At 44.0% G+C, this 18,301-nt stretch overlaps 1 protein-coding gene across 1 annotated transcript in view; it reads right to left on the bottom strand.

The window, feature by feature from the left end:
* Window positions 1-18,301, bottom strand: part of LOC138599584 (thyrotropin-releasing hormone-degrading ectoenzyme-like) — a 182,802-nt gene that overhangs the window by 150,305 nt on the left and 14,196 nt on the right. The window contains exon 3 of the mRNA XM_069671317.1: window positions 11,097-11,373. Coding sequence (XP_069527418.1) covers window positions 11,097-11,373 — 277 coding nt within the window. The remainder of the gene's footprint in view (window positions 1-11,096; window positions 11,374-18,301) is intronic.

Here is an 18,301-nt window from a genome sequence, read left to right as displayed (position 1 = left end):
AGACGTTTTCCTGTAATCCATTTTATTATGTCTAATGTTATCTATAACCTTTCTGTGCACTGAGCTGTCATTAGTTAAAGTCACAGCAGCATCCTGATGTTCTTTATTTAAACCACGCTGTCACATAAAAATCTGATGTTGAAGTGACCTTTATCATTTTAAAATAGTAATCTGACCTATAGTATATTATCCTTTTAGGACATTAATGTGACCTTTATTATCATTATAGAATGTTAATGTGACATTTTAATATCTTACAGGAAAGTAAAGAAATTCTCTCTCTGATTTTTGGTCAAACTTTCCTCCACAGGAGAGAAAAACACCCGATGGAAGAGATCGTTACAGCCGAACACGAGCGTGCACGCTCACAACCGGACACAAAGATTACCCAGGATTTGTTGACTCTGAGAAACGTCTGAATTATCCGCGGCCTCGTCTTTAAACAAGACATGACGAGACGAGTAAGAATCGTGATCATTGGATTTTAAGCTTATTCCTCAGCCGTGTTGGAATCTCTTTCTGCAAACGTTTTGTCAGCCAGATAATCCGAAACATCCTCGCAGTGATGTCTCCTCGCTGCAGACCATCACTGTGTGTTTAAGGCAGACGAGCTGCAGACAGAACATGCTCGCACTCACATCGGCGATTAGCCGGCAGATAAACACCGAGCGTCTCCGCTTTATGACGCTGACAGTCGTTGGAATGACAGTAGATGAAGGAATAACGAGCTAAATGGCTGCAAGATGGAGGTTTTATTGAAGCAGGAGCTGCTCAGTGGGTCAGCGCGCACTGTTTGTTTGTTTGTTCAGATTGTGACAGTCTCTAATCCTCCCTGAAGGGAAAGAGGCTCATTACAGGAACAGAGATCCTTACAGAGACACATTATACCGACAACACGAGTGAAAAACAAACATCTGTTTGTGAAGGAGGTGAAGAAACAAAAGACAAAGACGCTCTGAAAGAATCAAAACAAAGACGCCTGGAAGAGTCCCAGACTGACAGAGGGACTGTTTACTGCTCGGGACGGAGAGATGGAAGAGAGGCTTTGATCTTAAACCTGGAGATGTTTAACGATGATGAGGAAGTGTTAAAATCAGTCTTCTTCAAATCCACCGTGTGAACAGGAAAGCTTCAATCCTGTGTTCGGTTAGAAAGTGTTGCTGTGACAGGAAGTTAGGACACACTCTTTACTTGATGTGTGTCATTAGAGAGTTAAACTGCCCACTTTAAGATGTTCTCTGAGCTGTGATTTAAATTATATTGCTGCACTGTGATGAAACACATCAATGCAGGTGTTAATATTCTTATCAAATGTATAAAAATCTGCATTTCATGTGTTGGAGACGAGTCAACACACCATCTACGGTTTTAAACCAGCCCTGGACCTTTCCAGCCGATGGTGATGCAGAGACCGTTTGGGACCAAATTTATAAAAACAAAAATGTTCACGCCCGTCAGTCAGAGGTGGGCGGTACACCCTGCCCTCCCGGCCCCGTCTTTGAGAGGGAGTCTGTGAAACCGCGTTCATTTTCAAAGATCGAGATGCATCATTCACTAGAGTTTACACTGCTAGCACACTGTAGGCCTACATTAGCCTTCTAGCTAACGTTTCGTTACCACTCAGAGACTGCGTCCATGCTCTCTTCAGAATCAGAAATAAAAAAGCTCCGGCTTCAGGCGTTAGTGGGGCCGGAACCAACGGCTCGAACTGATAGGGATCGGGACCACCGGGGTCCTCCACCACACTGAAGTGCTCTCCAGGGGAGTCTGGAGGGGAGAAGCCCTCCACCTCTAAAGAGCCCTCTGCTTGGTCACATGTGCCCTGTGACTCTGTGTCGCTCTCCATTTTCCTCTGGCCAGGGGAGGGGACGTCACTGAGCTGCCTGACACACCCACCCCCCTCTCATCCCCCTCCACCCCCCTCTCAACTCCTTGCCCACTCTGAGCATTATTCAAACTGTGCAGTGGGTGGAGTTCTGGTCAGACCTGTGGGTGCAGTTACACTTTAAATGTTTATGAACAACAAACAGCTTCATGAGCGATCGGACACTGGTGCCGACAGGCAGAGCACAGAGGCAACGCACAGAGTGAAAAGAAGCATCATCAACAACATGAATATCGTTAAGGACAGAGGTGTTCATAAAGAGCTGGGTCTTTAGCTTCTTCTTAAATGTTAAAGGGACTCAAATGGAGTTTGGTAACTCGTTCCACCACCGGGGGACGACTGAGGAGAAGAGTCTAGTTCGCGACTTAGGGCCCTGGTGTGATGGGAGTACCAGGCGCCTGTCATTGGCAGGAGCGAGTGTAGTCCTGGATGAGGGCGTTCAGGTCGGCAGGAGTTGTTGCCGTTTTGTAAGCGAGCAACAGGGCTTGAATTTGATGCGAGCGGCGGCTGGGAGCCAGCGGAGGGATACGAGCAGCTGAGTGACGCGTGCTGTTTAGGTTAATTGAAGACCAGTCGTGCTGCGGCGCTCTGGATCATCTGCAGGGTTATTATGATGATGTGAATGTAGATTGGTTCAAAGGGTTTGAAAATGCAACGTAACGTATGAAGTAAACGTAGTGAGGACTTCATGTGGTGAAACATTGAAATGAACCAACATGGCGGAGTAACGCTTTGGTAGGTGCTGCTGAAGGAAGCCTCTTGTATCACCTTGTAAATGGAGCAACACATTAGCACTTTGGTGACAGCCGGTAGCTTTGCAGGTTTGTCGGCTGCAGCCCTCGCTGCTCTTCTACATCGGAAGTCTAAAAACACTGCTCTCTGATTTATGCAGGTTAAGCAACATGATTCATGCGGTGACTAAATTCCTGCTCTGGTAGATTTCACTTCTTTTTCTCTCCGTTGTTTTGAGGAGGATGTAGCGATGAATGTTCGTGTCACATGAAGCTGTACGAGTAGTTATGAAGAAGGAGGCCTGTTTTCTCTTTCTCTCCGTCACACTGAGCCGTTCCTTTCAGAGGATCGGAGGAGGAGGATGGAGGGATGGGAGGATTAATGTTTCTGTCAGAGGAAGCTGCTCTGCAAACAGACAGCAGCGTCTCCGCTGCCTTCAGGCTGAAACAAGGATTTTAATATGAGAGCGGAGCTGTAACAGAGACACAGAGAGGGAGTCTGCTTCCTGGATCCGTTTCATGCCCTGCATTTACAATCACATCTTGTGTTTTTGTGTTGTGGCCAAGTTTAGCTGCCAATGTGACTCATGAATTATCAGGTACGTAGCAGCATGAAGTGCTCCTCATGCATGTGTTAATGGAGGGAGAGCCCGTTCATTCAACATTCATCAATGGAAGATCTGAGGTGTTTCATCATGAGGACTGCTGACTTATTCAGCGTGCTCATGTCTGCTGCACAGCGCCCTGCAGGGAGGCCAGAGTGTGCACACTTAGCCCAATCATTTAATCATCCCCAATTCAATATCAGCTGCTCCACACTTTTGCATCATTATTTCCCTCAACCGAACATTTCCCCAATCTTCCCGATCGTTAACGCCATCATCACGTGGCTTTTTAGGCTGATTTTAACTGATCTAAATATTCAAGTTACCGCAGCTTCCTCCTGTGGATCCATGGCTACCTGACCAGCGCTCAGGAAGGTGAAACAGCAGGGTTGTGCTATTCATTTAAAAGCTTCAGAAGGACGACAATAAATACATTTATATATAGATTAAAGATAGACACACAAACTAACTTTTGCGGCAGCGTTAGACAACAATGTCTTTGTCCTGTGATTGTCTGGTGGCGACGTAACGATGTCACTCAGCATAACAATCAGAGTCTGTCAGATGCAAAAACAAACTTGGTCTTTTTAAACACTGTGAGGGAGGAGAGAGACGTAACATAAACCTCACACAACTCACTGATTTAAACAAAAGTTGGTTATGTTAGAGAGGTCACAGTAATGTCGGGCAGCAGGGTGGAAAAGGTCGAGCGTGTTACTGAATTTCAGCGCACATATTGTTTGCTATATGTGGCACGTAGTGTTTGGATCGTCCAGAGCTGTTGAGTGTGTAAATGACCAAGTAATCCTCTAATCTCTCATATCTTGAAACATCAGCTGTAAGTAGTCTTGGCTGGTGGGAAATGGAAGCACGTCCTAATGTCCTGGAAAATCCGTTCATGTGTATCCGTTATCTGTGAGGGCTCATCCTGTGCAGGACCGCAGAGGGCTGCAGCCCGGCTCACACGCACACGATGCAGAGGACAACACACTGGACATGTGGTCATTGTATCACAGGGTGTATACACGACCACAGATCCAACCACAGATCCAGACACAGTTCAGTACAATCTTTTAAATGTCCTCTCTCTCTCTCTCTCTCTCTCTCTCTCTAGTGCCGTTAGCCCACCGCTCTCCTGCTAGCTAATGATTCTCCAATCACAAACAATCTGAAAACATGTCCAACCCTTAAATACGTTTCTTAGTGCGATAGATCGAAACAAAAAGCGTAGCGATGCCATAAAATTAAAATTAAAAGTTACCAAGAGGAACCTAAAAAAAAAGTTAACCTGAGGCTATCAATGCTAGCTTTAGCAGCTAACTCTACTTTACTTTTACAACTCATATGGATGATGCAAAACAGTACTAACAATGAATCATGTCTTTTTATAATTTGCTACCTAAACATACTTTTTTCTGTTCATGAAAGGGAAATAAAAGCCTTTTGAAAAGGCTAAGTTAATTGATCCGTCCAGATCACTGTATCGTGTCACATTTTCATTGGATTGGAATTTAATCTGCTGTAAGTATGACCATGTGACATGACATGAACCTTCTGTGCATTGTAAACTGTTTAAACAGACATATAGCTCTCTGTGTGCGTCTTAGAGCGAGCAGTGAGGTCCCCTTACGTCACGTCTAGTTCGGCAGATATTTCAGCACCATGGACAGCGAGCCTAGCCTTCACAGCTAATAGAGGAGTGGTTTGACAATCACCAGGTGGTTACAGAGTTTACTGTTTAGCTTGTTTCTCTGTAAATAATAATGTATTAAAATGAAAACATGTAGAGATTGTTCTTGGGTATCTGTGTCGGTGGACACATGATACATTTATATTATATATATTAATACATAAAAAGATAACTGTTAATATGATTATGATAAATACATAATTAATGAATTTACATTTTGTAAGACAAAGATCATTGGTTATAAATATTATATATTTTAAGAGATAATTAATTAAAGTGTATGTTTATAAAAACAAGGCTGACTGATAATCATCGATCAACAGCTGTGTCCCAGTTCAGACGCTGCATCCTTTGAAGGATGCATTTAAAGGCTAATTGCAAAGGCTTCTTCAAGCTCTGCAAAAGTATTTCGAGATTTATTGCACAGCAATTCAAACAAGATGGCGGACTCAAACAGCCGAGGGATACACTTTAAGATGTAAACGTTTTTGGTTTAAATTCAGTCGAGTAGCTAGAGATACAAACGTTCGGAAAAGAAAGGCTCCTTTACACAAATTCTCTTTAAAATAATAGGTAAAGTTACGTTATGTTAGCCAGCTAGCTACCTGCTAGGTGTCAGGGGAATATTTGGTGACGCAAGGGTAAGTGGGGAAGACGCAAACAGGAAGTCCTCCGCAGACAAGACCGTCTCATTTCAGCTCGGCCTTAGCGTCTACACAGGCTATGACTGACTCATCCTCTGTAGGCCGCGTCCTGCGAGGGATGCAGCCCCTGAACTGAGACACAGCTGGAGAAAGGCGGGACTTAATACGTTTGGACTTCTTCTCGGATGTGTCAATCAAATTAACCAACAATTAATTTTGTATTAAACTTGTTTTAAAATTTCACTTTAACAGAAACATTGGCTTGTATTGCTCCTCAGGAACATCAGTCAGACCTGCACCACAACCAGAGTCCTGACATGTGACCGTCTTCATTCACCTCTGATGCATCTAAAGACTGCAACTGCTCCTCTCTGTTTCTGGAGACTAAAAATGGAAGGGACAAAAATAAAGATTAATGTATTCATTACAAAGACTCAAACTCACAAGCCTCACTGATTCCACCCTAATTTTACTCACACACACACACACACACACACGGAGACAGTGTAGGAGGCTGGGGATGGTTATAAATGACCCAGATATGATTTGTCATTAAAGCAGCATTCCACCGAAATTATCTCCCAGAAACAAGGAGAAGCAGGCAAAGTGTGTGTGTGTGTGTGTGTGTGAGTGTGTGTGTGTGTGTGTGTGTGTGTGTGTGTGCGTGTTTGGAGTGCTGTCCTTGAGTTTCTGGCAGACGAGATGGATGAGCTGTAATTACACTGATAGAGAGATGATCGGAGGAGGGGAGGAAGAAGAGGAGGAGGAGAAACAAGGTCGTGCATGTGTTTGTCCTTGTAGCAGCGTCGACGCGTGCGTGTGCATATTCCTGTTTTAAATGTTGCGCTTGTTAAAGGATGATGGGATACCAGCAGAATCCAGCAGTGGAAGGTTTTGACTTTCAAATCAGAATCATAACAGACATGATCGACATGTTAAACACCGTGAGGAGGGGAGATACGATCTGACTGCCGGGTCTTTAACAGCCTGATGGCTGGAGTTGGGTCACGATCACTGGTCCAGTTCTGGGTGTGGACGGAACCTGAGCCAAGTGCTGAGAACCGTATCTTTGTTTATGCTCGTGATTTAATAACCTGCCTGTTTATTTTGCTGCCTGGATTTTGAAAAGTGCTCTTTAAATAAAGGTTATTATTATTTTTATTTTATTTTATTTTTATTTTATTAATTTTTCTCCTTGTTTTTTTACCTGTAATTTTTATATTTATAATTTTTTTTTTTTATTTGTATTGTATTTTTTTCTTTTAATTTTTTTTTCTTTTTATTTGTACATTTAATTTTTATTATTGTTATTTTTTTCTTTTAATTTTTTTTTTTGTAATTTTACTTATTATTTTTTAATTTGCATATTTTATTTTTTATGTATTTATTTTAATAACTATTATTACTTTAATTATTTTAATTTTTTATTAGTTTTCATGTTTATTTTATTTTTATTATTATTATCATTATTATTATTATTATTATTTACTACTATAGGAGGAAACCTTAAGTGCCTGATAGCTGCGAGTCTCCCCATAAATCGCAGCCCTTTTAGGAATCATAACTCAGTGAAATCTGAGCGCAGACATGAAACATACTTTTAGATTCAGCGTCAGTGAGGCTTTCAGAGGGCGACGTTCTCTCCGATAGCTTCAGCCAACAAACCCCCAGAAGTCGTCTTTGGTGGGGGGTGCACAGTTGAAGATAATCAGACTGATTTTAAGTTTTCTTCAGGATAAAAGTAATCAAGTGATAGATTTTGAACATTCATGGATACGATGCAAACAGGAAGTGCTTACAGAATGAATCAGCACAGATCTTATGTTCCCTATCTACCAACATGTGAACAGATACAGGCAATGAAAGCTGAAGTCTCTGAATCCATAACAACAGATTTGTTTTATGTGGAGGAAAAATTAGAGGCTGATTATCTCCCAAACAGAACAAAGACACGATAAAAGGAGTTGTTATGTTGCACTTAGAGCACGGGGGAACAAACAGCGCGGTTATTACACTCCTGGAGCAGTGACTCCTTCCATCTGCCGACAGCCTCAGACATCAAAAACACAGATCAAAACCAGCATAATGTCCACACATTATGCGCCATACGTGGAACAATCCGGCTCCCGACACATCCAGGAGTCGTCTTGGAGGAAAGGAAGTAATGAAAGTGCGTCGACCTCGGTACGGAAGCAAGTTAATCATGTGTCATCCCCAGATACCGAACGGTTATCCTGAGTTCACATCTTAATGACTGTGTGTGACTGTGAGACGACAAACACCACCGTCCGCTTTAATTACATCATCTGGAGACATTCAACCGTCTGACCCGTTATCTAAACATGAGCCGTCCAGATTCAACCATTACACTTTGATATTATCTGAAAGGTATCAGCCATTGTTTTCATGAGATGGAGGTGTCATTGCCAAGGCCTCCATCACCTAATTATATCCTGACAGCAGTTTGGGCTCTTACTAAGCTGCTTAAAGAGGAGCTATAGTGATTTAGTACTGTGCTGTCATGAAGTGAGGAACCCGTCAAACCTGTTGCACCGGCTGTACGCAAGTTCTCTCTTAAGTTCGGCTGCAAAGTCGACTCCAAACATGACATCATGTCAATACTTCAGCTGTGTTGATGTTTGGTGTCACCACAGAGACCTAAAGCTCCTCTGACGGTCCACATTAACAAACATATCGCAGCAGAAAGTTACGTTTTCATCTTCTGCATCTTCTAATGGCTGACATTTATCAAACTAAAAAGACAAAGCATTAGTTGATAACTATTTAAGGAGCAGCTAGAAGGTTCCTGGTTTGATTCCCGGTTCAGACGTCGTGGGCCTTTCTGTCTGCATGTTCTCCCCGTGCATGCGTGGCTTCCCTCCGGGTACTCCGGCTTCCTCCCACAGTCCAGAGACATGCTCCTTAGGTTCACTGGTGACTCTAAAATTGGTGTAAACGTGAGCGTGAAAGGTCGTCTGTCTCTATGTGTCAGCCCTGTGACTAACAGTCCAGGTGTAACCCCGCCTCTCGCCCAATGACAGCTGTGTTCGGCTCCAGCCCCCAGTGAACGGGATAAGCAGTGGATAGATAACTACTAAACCAAATCACCAAGCAGAGCTATGTTCGTGTATCAGTCTCTCCCCCTCATCTTTAAATTAGATCACCTTTCAACTGACAAGCCATGCTAACTGAAACGTCCGGACAAGCTAACACCGATAAAGGGCTAAGCGTAAAATCTAAGTTGTGATTTATGCAGACTTTTAAAACGTTTGAACTTCGCAGCCTTGACCAGTTATTTTAGAGGGAGGTGTTTGTACAGTGTAGCATAATTCTCTGGCTGTAGCGCTGCTCAGTTTAAAATAAATACTACAGAAAGCATTAAAAAGTTAAATACATCAAAGAATTGTCCTTCAAAGGCTGAGAATGAAAAGCAGACTTCTACTTCCTGTAATTAAAAGCTATCACAACCGTATCTGCGTATAGAGAGGTGATAGGGGCTCACACATGTCATTATGTCGAGATAACGAGCCTCAGTGTTTCACCTTCCCTCCACACATGTTTCATCACACAGCGTATCTTTTTCTCCCTCAGCCCGGAGACAAACAGGAGTCCCACAGGACGAGAGAGCAGAGATGACAGAGAGGAGGAGAAGAAGGAGCTGGCACAGAATCAACAACATTTGGTTTCTGCTACACAGAGAGTCCATTAAGTCAAGATCACAGGATGAGATGTTTAAAGAAATAAATACGAGCTCCAGAAAACGTCTCATCGAGAGAGAACACATCATTAAGTCAGGATCAGGAGATTAGAGTTAAAAAATACCTTAATAACGCCGCGGCTCGCTCAGTTTGCTTATTTTCCATCTCAATGAGTTTTATCTGAAACCAGCTTATTTTTGTTGATGTGTTTATTTAATTTTCTTATTTATTTCTTCTCCTGCCTTTGCTGTTTTCCTCTCATCTGTGGCTGACACGCCTGAGGGAGGCTGAATCTTTGAGCTGTGTTACAAAAGGCAGATTTGATGGAGGAAAATAACCTTTACTGTAAACATTAAAGGGTTATTTCTGTATTTTTAGAAACAAGGCCCTATTTTTACATATTTTCAGGTCTAAATGACAAACAGGCACAGAGTTTTGGAACTGCTGCAGTAGCTTGCTTCAGCCAGCAGCTGTGAAACAGGCTGCAACGTCATCCTCAAAGTTCTTGTTGTTTCCACTAACAGGCTCAGATTGTTATTCTAAGTGTGTGACAACATGACAGAAAGGATCCCTACAGAGATAGACCTTTTAGTTACAGAGGAAGATGATTGTTTTAACCACAAACAGACGTTACATCGCTCTCTGCAAACACACCAGACTCCATTCAGAAAAACAGTGATTTAACCTTGCAGAACATGGAACTTGCTGGTCTCGTTAGTTAGTTTGTTGTGTTACTGTGTAACTTAAGTATTTTTTAAAGTATACTTCGGGTTCAACACATTTTGTCTAACACACAATAACACAAAAATAATCTAACCACCAGAGGCAGCAGTTGACAAGCAACTCCTGTGTTCTGTGAGGTAAAATTACCGTTTTTGTCAATGGAGTCTGGTGCCTTTGAAAACAGCAATGTTGTTTCTTGTTTCAAAAAATCATCTTCCTGTGTAACAAAAAGGTCTATCTCTGTAGAAACCCTTTCTGTAATGTTGTCACACACTTAGAATAACAATCTGAGGCATCTTTAGTTGACATATCTCAGGACTTCGCAGCCATTACAGCCTGGCTTGCAGCTGTTGGAGTAGTTCCAAAACGTTATTATACGTTATTAAACGTTATTAAACGTTATAGTAGCTATTAGTCATTTAGACCCCAAAATGTAAAAAGATGGCCCAGAGAAAGATGCTTTTTTGAAACAAGAAACAACCGTTACATTGCTGTTTTCAAAGCCACCAGACTCCATTAACAAAAGGGGCAATTCTGCCTTGCAGAACACAGAGGTTGCTGTTCTGTTTTTTGTGTGTATTATTGTGTGTTACAACAACATGTGTTGGATCAGAACTAAACCTTTGACATACCCAGTAACACAACAAACTAACCAAAGGAGGCAGCAGTAGACCAGCAACCCCTTCGTTCTGCAAGGTTAAATCGCTGCTTTTCTGAATGGAGTCTGGTGGTTTGGAAGAGAGCGATGTAGCTGCCGTTTGCGATTTAAAAAAATCATCATCTTCCTCTATAACAAAAAGGTTTATCTCTGTCGGGGTCCTTTCTGTGATGTTGTCAGACACTTAGAATAACAATCTGAGTCAGTGGAAAAACAAGAACTTTTAGTGGACGACCTTTCCCCAAAGGATTACATTGAAGCCATTACAGCCCTACTCGCTGTTGCTGGCGGAAACAATCTACTGGGGCAATTCCAAAACTCTTTGTACCTATTCGTCTTTAAGACCCAAGAATAGGTAAAAATACAGCCGAGGTTTAAAACACCAGGGTCTCCCTTTAAAAACAGGATATCTAAACCTGCATCAACTGAACCCTGTCAGGTTTTCTGTGTGCTTTGACTCACCGTCACGCCGCTGTCAGTCTGCGTCTCTTTGTAGGTGAAGTTGCAGACGGCCCAGGCCAGGTAGTACGTGGACATGCGGGGCGTGCGGCTGAAGTAATTGGTCACCCAGCCGTCTTCGTCCGACAGCGAGCTGCTCTCGACGGGCATGTTGGACAGCGAGGTGTACTGCGGGTCGTGGCGGAGGGTGAGGGAGAACGTGGCCTTGTAGACGGGCTCGTCGAAGCAGGGGAAGGCCTTCCGGGCGTGGATCGGACTGAACTGAGTCACCGCCAGGTACCTGAGGAGGAGACAGATGAGATGTGTTATTGTGTGATAAAGGAAGATGAATGACTTTAAGCTCAGTCAATGACAAAGGTAAACACCATTCATCTAGGGAAGTCATTCACTCCAGCATACAGCATATCAGCTCCAAGTGGGAGAGGAGAAGACCCAGAGTTGGGCCAGGTGCGACCAGATCAACGCTTGACTGGAGGTCAGCTTCAGGTTGTGATTTTATCTTTTCAGGGTTAAATATTAGAAACAGTTGCAAACCGCCGTCTTCTGTAAAGTTAGCCTGAAGTCTGTGACAATTACAAGGAGCTGCGTGACTCTTTCATTCCCCAACCTCAAACACAGGCACAAAGCCGAGTGGGAGAAACCATTGACTGTAAAGATGGCCGACACGTCTCCACCTCCTCTCGTTGCACAAAAATAAAACCAAAATATACCTGTGGAGCGGGAGACAGCCGAAGCACGGAGCTAGCAACCCATTGGATTGGCCACTTGCTAGGCTGGTCATTAGCTTCCAAGGCTAGCGACTAGCATGCCGAAGCTTGCTACCAATTGGATCAGATACTTGCTAGGCTGGTCATTAGCTTCCCGAGGCTAGCAACTAGCCCGACGAAGCTAGCCAGTAGCCGATCCAGTGGGTTGCTAGCATCGGCGTGCTAGTCACTAGCCTCGGGAAGCTAATGGGTTGCTATGTTAGACGCATGACTTGCCGCCCTGGTCAGATAATTAGGCAGCTTCTCATTTACCACCGCCGGCCTCTCATTTCCAGCGCTGGCTTATCATTGGCCAGATCAGTAGCTGGCTTCGGCAAAGATGCAGCCTCCTTCAGCCTCTCAATAGTCTTAATTTTGTCCTTTATCCTGCACCATACTTGTGTCGGTCTGAAGCAGATATTCACGCTGATGGAAAGTTCAATGACTGTAATGTTAGTGTTAGTGACGTCTCCTCTCGCTGTTCCTCCTCTACTCTGCTACTCGGGAACAGAACGCTGCAGGAGCCCCATTTGTCCACAGAGCTGTCAATCATGAGGCCACACCCCCTTTTTATAGCATCAAATAACTAATTAAAAGTAAACTTGTCAGAAAAATGAACACTTGGACATAAATCAGCATGATAAGAACTAACTATAATGACAGAAACCATGTTTGAGAAAAATGTTTTTGATGTGTATTTTGATTTTATAGTTTGACTCATGTCCCATCTGTTAACATGGAGGAGGCGGGCTTTATGAGCTATACTGCAGCCAGTCAGCAGGGGGCGACAGAGGGTTTGGCTTCACTGTTAGCGAGCTGACATGTCGGCCATATTTTTATACAAGAAATGGAACAAACACGTCAGTAGGAGGACGTGTGAGCTGTTGTATAAATGAGTTAAATGACCCATAAAGTGACCCCATACTTCAACTCCTCACATTCCTACTCGCCTCTTTTCCGGCGAAGTTTTTAAAGTGGAAGCTTCATCACACTCGAGTTTGAGTTCTGGCAGTAATCCATAAAGAATAAGTGATGCTGCGGGATTTTGTTTTAGTCTTTGAACCTTCCAAACTTATCAAAGCGGAAATTTAAGGTGGAATCAGAGTTCAGGGGGTTAAAGGATAATCCTCTGACAGGTCGGCTGTCTGACGTTTCTGCAGGAACACTCTCGCTCGTTCAGATTTTCTTGTTCGCAGTGAAAAAGCAGCTTTCACCGAGGAGATAATCCAAAATAAACAGGAGCAAAGTTTCTGTTTCCTGCTGATTTCTTTAAGCTGAGTCGAATGTTTTCACACCGGAGCTTTGTTACACTCGTCTGTCAGTCACCTGACACACACAGGAAGAAGAAATTAAAACTCTGGGAAATAATCCCCCCGAAACTTTGTTATCGCACTCGAGCATTTTACCCCGGCTGTTTGTGGGGAGATGAAAGGAGGAGAAAGAGCGGGAGGAGGAGGTGCAGAGGAGGATGGGACAAGGTGGGGAAAAGCTGCATGAAGAGAGGAGGTGGAGGAGCGGAGAGGACGAGGGAGAGAGGGAACGTAAGTTCAGGAGAAGACGGATGGAAGCAAATAAGAAGAGAGAAATATCAGAAGCCGCCATGAAGCACAAAATACTCCAAACAGAGGAGGCGAACTGGAGGAGAGAGATAAAGAAGAAGAAGAGAGACGGAGGAAGAAAGGAAGAAAAAAGGCACAGAGGAAGAAAGAGAGAGCTGGAGGAGAAGGAGGAGGGCCGGAAGAAAAGGAGGAGAGAGTGAAGAACAAAGTCCGAGGAGAGAGGAAAGTAGGGAGGTTAAAGACGGCAAACAGATGGAGGAGTAAGAAGGATGAGAGAGAGAAAGAGAGATGACAGCCAGCGAGATGGAGAAACAGATCCGAAAAGGTGGAAAGGAGAAAGAGGTGAGAGGAGGAAAGGATGGATGGGAAAAGAGGAGGATAGGCTGAGGAGTGGAGAGGAAAAGAGGGAGGAAAAGGGAGAGAAAGATGAGGTGAAGTAGGAGTGAAAGTAGGAGGAGTAGCAGCATGAAAGAAAAAAGGAGGAGGATGAAAAGGCAGCAGAGGGATGAGAAGAAGAACGAGGGATGAAAAGAAAGAAACCAGGTGTGGAGAGGTGCCGATAGAGTGAAGAGGAGAGGAGACAGATAAGAAGGGTGGAAAGAGGAAGAAGGAAGTAAAGAAAAAAAGGAGGAGGATGGGGAGATGAAGAGGGAGAGAGGAGGAAAAGGGAGACAGAAAGAAAGATGAGATGGACAAGAAAAAAGGAAAGAGTGAGAAAAGAAAGAATCTGAAATGAGGTATGGAGAGGTGACGATAGAGGGATGAGGGGAGGACGCAAAAGAAAAGAGGAAAGAGGAGGAGACAGACGAGAAGGAGAGGAAGTAGTGGAGGTGCAATAGGACGAGAAGAGGGGAAAGAATGAGAGTAGAAGAGGAAGAAAAAGAAATGAGCTCAAAAAGGAGGACAGAGAGATGTAGAGGTAAAGGTGGAGCAGAAAGAGGAGGAAGAGGAGGAAGAAGAAGAGAATGTAGGCGGAGCAGCGAAAGAGAGGAAAGGAGGAGGAGTAGAAAGAGGAAAAGGTGAACAACAGACGCAGTGAGGAGAGAAAGAGTGACGAAAAGAAAGAAGCCAGGTGTGGAGAGGTGAGGACAGAGGGAGGGAGTGGGGGGAGGTGAAGAATGGAGGGAGGGAGAAACAGAATAATAAACAGGGGGCGAGCGAGGCAGACAGCGAGATAGAGAGAGAGAGAATAATGGAGAAAGCCTGAGAGGGACGAGATAAAGAGAGAATCTATTAGAGGAGAGAATGAGTCTGTAACACACACGCACACACACAAACACACACACACACACACACACGCCTGCACAAAAGCTCAATAAACCCCCAATATTAACACACACACACACACACACACACACACACACACACACACACACACACGACATCCTGCAGGTTGCCAACAGTCGTTGCTGCCAAGGTAACGCTTTTTGCCACAGTAATCCTGATTGACAACCGAGCCTACAGTGACAACCACAGCACGTAAACACACACAAACAAACGCACACACACACACACACACACACACACACACACACACACACACACACACACACACACACACACACACACACACACACGCTCATGCATGAATTCATGCGGCGAGTCGTCTCCCGAGCATCAGAAGAGGAATGAAAATGACATCATTTCCTGCTGTAATGTTTGCCATTACCTGGAGCGGAGACACCACAGAAGAAGAGGAGGAGGAGCAGAGGCATGTGAATGACACGCTGGACGCACACACACACACACACACACACACACACACAAAGACACACCTCATTCAGATTCAGAGATCTGACCGAGCGAAAACTGTTGAGTCAGGTGCTTTTCTGTGAGTGTGTGTGTGTGTGTGTATGTTTTACTCCTATATCTATCACACACACACTTCACTCCGGACACACTGATCTCTTTAAGCAACGGCTCAAATTGCAATTCCCCGCTTTCACAGTGAAGAGACTGCAATATGTCTGTGTGTGTGTGTGTGTGTGTGTGTGTGTGTGTGTGTGTGTGTGTGTGTGTGTTGCCGCAGATATAGTTTCACACAGGAAGCGGGTGAAGAGGCTGATTCATCATGTTTGGTGTAAAATATGCATCTGATGGAAGAGGCCGTCGGGGGGGGGGGGGCTTTGTTTGATCAGATTTCAATTCAGCTCGTTCATTGAGAGAGAGGGAGGAGGAGGTGAGGATGAAGGGGGTGAGGAAAGAAGAAAGGGGGAGATACAGAGGGAGGAGGAGGTGAGGTGAGGATAAGAGGGAGGAGATAAGGACACTGGCGGTGTTTGGGGCTCTCAAATCATCACCAAGTGGTTTTGGAACTGTTGCTATGAAGCCTCGAGTTGAAGCGGACGCCATCTTGGTTTTTCTAAGTATCTTCATACATTAGTTTCTTGGTATCTTCAGAAAAGTGTGAAAATTAAAAATGTTCCTGCCAAACAAACGCACAAAGTAGCTATGATGTTGTGTCAAGGTAGCCTTTAGCATTTAGCGTTTCAAGGTATACTAACGTCTGTCTATGGTACAATTTAGCTCGCTTTTTTGGAACCCTTTAGCATCTGTTTCTAGCTCCCCTTTAGCATTTGTTCTGAGATACGCTTTAGTAAAGTACTACTTAGCTCTCTTTTTCGGTACACATTATCAGCAGTTTCAAGCTCCCCTTTAGCATTTGTTTCAACATGCGCCTTCGTATCTGAAGCCCCCCTTTAGCATCTGTTTTAAGCTACCCTTTGCTGTCTGTTTCAAGCTACCCGGTTTCAAGCTACACTTTAGTAAAGTACAAATTAGCTTCCTTTCTTGGTACCCTTTAAGATCTATTTTAATGTACCCTTTAGCATCTGTTATAAGGTGCAATTTAGCTCTCTTTTGGTTTGCAAGGTAGCCTTTAGCATTCATTTCAAAGAACCCTTAAACATGCGTGTCAAGGTACATTTTAGCAATTGTTTCAAGGTACACTTTAGCGTCCCTTATATCGTTGTTTTAAGATACACTTTAGTAAAGTACAACTTAGCACTTAACTCTTGGTACTCTTTAGCATATATTTCAAGGATCTGTTTTAACATACCCTTTAGCCGCTGTTATACGGTGCAGTTTCTCTTTTGGGTACCCCTTAGCATCTGTGTCAAGGTACGCTTTAGCACTTGTTTTGAGATACCATTTAGCATCTGTTTCAAGGTACAATTAGCTCTCTTTTTGGTACCCTGTAGCATTTATTTTAAGGTACCCTTGAAGACCTGATTCAAGGTCCTATGCGTGTCAAGCTAGCCTTATGCACCTGTTTCAAGCTACCCTTTAGCATTTGCCTCGAGGTGCCTTTTCGTGTCTGTTTTACAGGTACCATTTACCACCTTTCAGCATCTGTTTCAAGGATCCCTTTAGCATTTTTTCCAGCATCAATGTACCCTTGAGTGTTTGTTTGTCAAGTTTCTTTTGAAGACCTCAGTTCAATAAGTACCTTTTTTATATACATGAGGAGTTTGAGTGCAAATATTGACCTGTCGGTTATATCTGATAAAATCCTGGGAGCACCAAAGTCAATGGATATACAGTACTTTCCTACTTATGATGAATTTAAAGGCAACAAGGTATTTCACTTTGATCTGGAGTGGGTGGACTCGGCCCTCTGCACAGCTACATTGAGAGGCAAATGGGTCAATGTAAGGTTTAGGTCGGAGAGGAGTCAGATGATCCGCGCTGCTCAAAAACGGCATCTTAGATTTGTAAAGCCCTCTATTACACACCTCCCTCTCCTCCTCCCCCTCCTCCTCCTCCTCCTCCTCCGTCTCCTCCTCGGTGTGTTTGTGTGTCGGAGGCTCGGAGAACGAATGCATTTATTAAGTAGCCTCAGTTGACTGCCATGTTAGATAAGTTACCCTCTGACATGCTGCAGAGTGGGTTAGCGCGGTATCGATCTGAAACATCTCATCTCAACACTGGATTACTCCATCAGCATGAGAGAGGGGGGGGGGGAGCAGAGAGTGGACGAGATACATCTGTTGACCAATCAGCTTCTTTCCACCCTCCATTAAAATGTAGGCTCTCACCTCACCTTCGTTAACCATCTGTCTCTCTCGTTAACACTCCAACATCTCTCCTCCTTATCAGGCCCTGCCTCGTTAGCTGCCTTACTACTGCTCGTTAACTGTAATTCCTCTCCTCGTTAAGGACAGGAGCTCTGCGAAAACAGCCTCTGTCTAATGAAAAAGTTCCTCTCAGGATCTGAGGGGGGAAAACAGCTCGGGAGTTTCAGGCAGCTTCTTTCAGAAGTCTGGAGCTTGGGAGTCAAAGGAGAAGAAAGGATGTGGCACACTATCCAAAGCTCACAGCTGGAACATTTCATCAACAGTGAGACACTATTTTAATCATGGCACCGCTACAACAGACGCACAGCAGTAGGTCCCGGGCACATGGACTGTGTGGGTGCCTCGAAGCACACCTGCTATTTTAAGTCATATATGTGCAGCAGGCCAGCAGGAGATGGGAACACCAGAGAGTGGTGGGGATACTTGAACACACTCGCTAACTGTTACATCACTGCAAAGACTAAACGTTGACTTTAAAAGTCTGTTGTGATTTCACCTGGACATTCAGATTTAATCACGCCATGAAACGTCCAAATGTATCCTAAAAAAAAACGTTTGTCACAGCAGCTTTAGACGATCTTTAATGCAAACCAGATTCACTCTGTAGCGTCTCTATTCCAACACACCTCTGGCGTCTATTTCCCGATAGCCTGAGCGTTTGTTTTAGCGTCCCCTTTGTATCTCTTTCAAGGAACCGTTTAGTGCAGGTAGTGAATTGGTCCGACCCTACCTCTCTGAGCTTCTACACCCCTATATCCCCACCCGTGCTCTCAGGTCAGCCCATCAGCTGCTTCTGAGTGTGCCAAAAACAAAACGGAAGCTCAGAG

The sequence above is a fragment of the Semicossyphus pulcher genome, unplaced genomic scaffold (genome assembly GCF_022749685.1).
Source record: "Semicossyphus pulcher isolate SPU_LCO1_2020_fin unplaced genomic scaffold, fSemPul1.0.p SCAF_20, whole genome shotgun sequence".
Taxonomy (NCBI): Eukaryota; Metazoa; Chordata; class Actinopteri; order Labriformes; family Labridae; genus Semicossyphus; species Semicossyphus pulcher.
Note: the sequence above shows the minus strand (reverse complement) of the source record. Positions and strands in the feature narration are given on the sequence as shown.